Raw genomic sequence first — 2,421 nt, forward strand, 5'->3', positions numbered from 1 at the left:
ATTTATTGATGGTTTGAACACTCAAAAAAAAAGGGGGGCGGGGGGGGGGGGAAGATGTTGCCATAGAAACATCGATAAAGCTCCCATCTCCGCTGCGTGATGCGAGCGCTGCGCCTGCATCCCCCGAACCGACGGCCTTTGGGGGGGTGCGAGGCGAAAGGGATCCGAGGTGGGTTTGGGGGTGCCCAGTGTGGGTGGGATGCACGGCTTTGTTGGTCGCTGTCGTGGTGCCTGCAGTGCGAGATGGTCCCTGTGGTGTGAGATGATCAGAGATGCAGGGCGAGGAAAATTCCTTTTCTCTCCTTCGCCATCGCAGCCGGTGCTGTCCTCGTGCAAGGGCCAAATCCTGGATTTCTCCGTATCCCTGCAAATCCGGCATCCTTCCTGCTCTGCAGCCGTGGGGCTGTGACCCACACGTAGCTCCATCCAGTGCCTCCATCGCTGCCCCTGGACCCGCCAGCCCCACGGTCGGTGTTTTCCTGCAAGTGCAGCTCTCCTCCATTCAGCCTTCCCTTACACACGGCTCCCGCTGGGAGCACAGCTCACACCAGCCCTGGCAGCGCCGTATTAAGCGTCTGTCTGCCTGATGGATATTACAATGCACCTCTTGGAACCTGATTTTTTTTTATTTTTCCCATTCCCAACCAAGTCCTGCCATGGTCTTTGATTTTGAGGGCGCAATTTAGCGCTTGCAAATAATTGCCCTCCTTCATTTTTGTGCCTGCGATGAAATATTAGCAGTCGTTCGGTGTCTAACTTGCCGTTAATGCCTGCGAGCTGGGCAGCCAGACCTCTGATTACTGATAACTCTGCACAAAAGCTAGAGCCGTTGTTGGCGTTGGCAGAGCTACCTCTGAAGAGTGGGGCTTGTCCTTCACAGCCATGGCTGTACTGGATTTTTGGGGCTAGCCAGTCCCCAAGCTGCTCCGTTGGCAGCAGAGGGGACCAAAGGAGGACACAGAGCACCCGTTGGTGGCCCTGGGTAGGTGCAGGGGTCCTTGTTTCAGCCCCCGAGTTGTAAGCAGGGCCATGGGACTGTGGCAGGACTGGCGATCCCAGGGCAGGTTTCCGTGCCCACAGCAGGAACTTCTAAGGACGAGATCTTCTCCAGCGCCGCTGCTCTGCCCTGGTTTGCACGCAGGAGCCAGCTCTTGTAAGTGGCATCTTGACACTAAGCAGAATTTGCTGCCTGAGGGACTTTTCCTTAATAGGCAGGAGAGCAGCAACTCTGCGGCTCCACAGAGAGCTTGGAGGGACCTGCTCCTCCCCAACAGCAGCGACAGGCAGTCCCCAGGGAACCATCACTGCCAGGACTGTCCCCCTGTACCCCTTCAACCCCCCAGCCCCTGCCTGGACCCCTGCCCCTGCCTGCTCTGCCCATCCTGGTGTGGCATCCCCACTCTGCCCACACCGCAGTGCCCCAGTAAAGGCCACGTGTGACTGGGGAAGGGACATGGTGGCTTCTTTTTAAGGCACCCTCCTTTTCTCCCTGGGAGTGGTGATGTGAGATGAGATCTGTGCTGCAAGTGCAGCAAATGGGGTATCCACCCCTCCCCAAGGCAACCCCAGCAGCAAAACCCCCCAGTACCCCTTTCTGTCCAAGCAAACCTAGGTGAGATGGAAAGGAAAGATGAGACGGGGCGACTCACAGGAGGCGGGGGGTCAAGTCCAGGCCCTCATCTCCCAAAGCGGAAGGTGAAGCCCCCTTTTTTCCTGTTGTAGCCGCTGACCCCCTCAGCCAGACTCCCCAGCGTGCCGCTGCGCTCCTCCCCTCCCGCCGGCAGCAGCTCGGACCCCCCCTGCCTGCCCTGTCGCTGCCCGCTGCCCCCCTGGCCATAGCCCCTGGGCCGTAGCCTCCAGGCGATGCCCAGCAGCGTGCTCAGCTCCTGGCTCTGCCTCTGCTTGGCACCCAAGTCCTCGGCCACTGCTTGCCAATGGGGCTTGATGGGGGTCCCGTCCCTGGGGTCTCCCAGCTCCTGGTGCTCCTGGAGGGGGAAGCAGGACCCCAGGCTCAGGAGGAAGAGGCAGGACAGAGAGTAGGGTGCTCTCATCTGGGGGAAGCAGAGGGATGGAAAGATGTTGGTAAAGGCAGAGCATCCTTGGGCGTCAAGGGCTGCCCTGGGATAGCGCGTGTTCCCTGTCGCAGCACCCCCAAACCAGCCCTGCCACCCCTGTGACCTGTAAGAAGCACCCCCCCCAGCACCCACTGCTCCTCCTGTGGCCTTCACCCCACATTGGGGGTGCCGGGGGGGGTCTGAGCTCGCTCTGCCTCTCCCTTGTCTCCATCAGAGCTGTTCCCCTTCATCTTTAACAGCTCTGTGCTCCCAAATTACAGCCTTGCAGCTGCTCCTGGGCTCTGCTCAGATGGGGGTGGCTGAGAGGGCCATTAGCCGGGCTGGCTGATGGGCTCCGGAGCTGCTG

The 2,421-nt window shown here is 60.0% G+C and overlaps 1 protein-coding gene across 1 annotated transcript; it reads right to left on the reverse strand.

The window, feature by feature from the left end:
- Positions 1-1,676: 1,676 nt before the first annotated feature.
- On the reverse strand, positions 1,677-2,051 carry QRFP (pyroglutamylated RFamide peptide). Its single transcript, XM_010184162.1, has one exon. The coding sequence runs from the start codon at positions 2,049-2,051 to the stop codon at positions 1,677-1,679; it is 375 nt and encodes a 124-aa protein (XP_010182464.1).
- Positions 2,052-2,421: the final 370 nt, after the last annotated feature.

The sequence above is a fragment of the Mesitornis unicolor genome, unplaced genomic scaffold (assembly GCF_000695765.1).
Source record: "Mesitornis unicolor isolate BGI_N332 unplaced genomic scaffold, ASM69576v1 scaffold11345, whole genome shotgun sequence".
NCBI lineage: Eukaryota > Metazoa > Chordata > Aves > Mesitornithiformes > Mesitornithidae > Mesitornis > Mesitornis unicolor.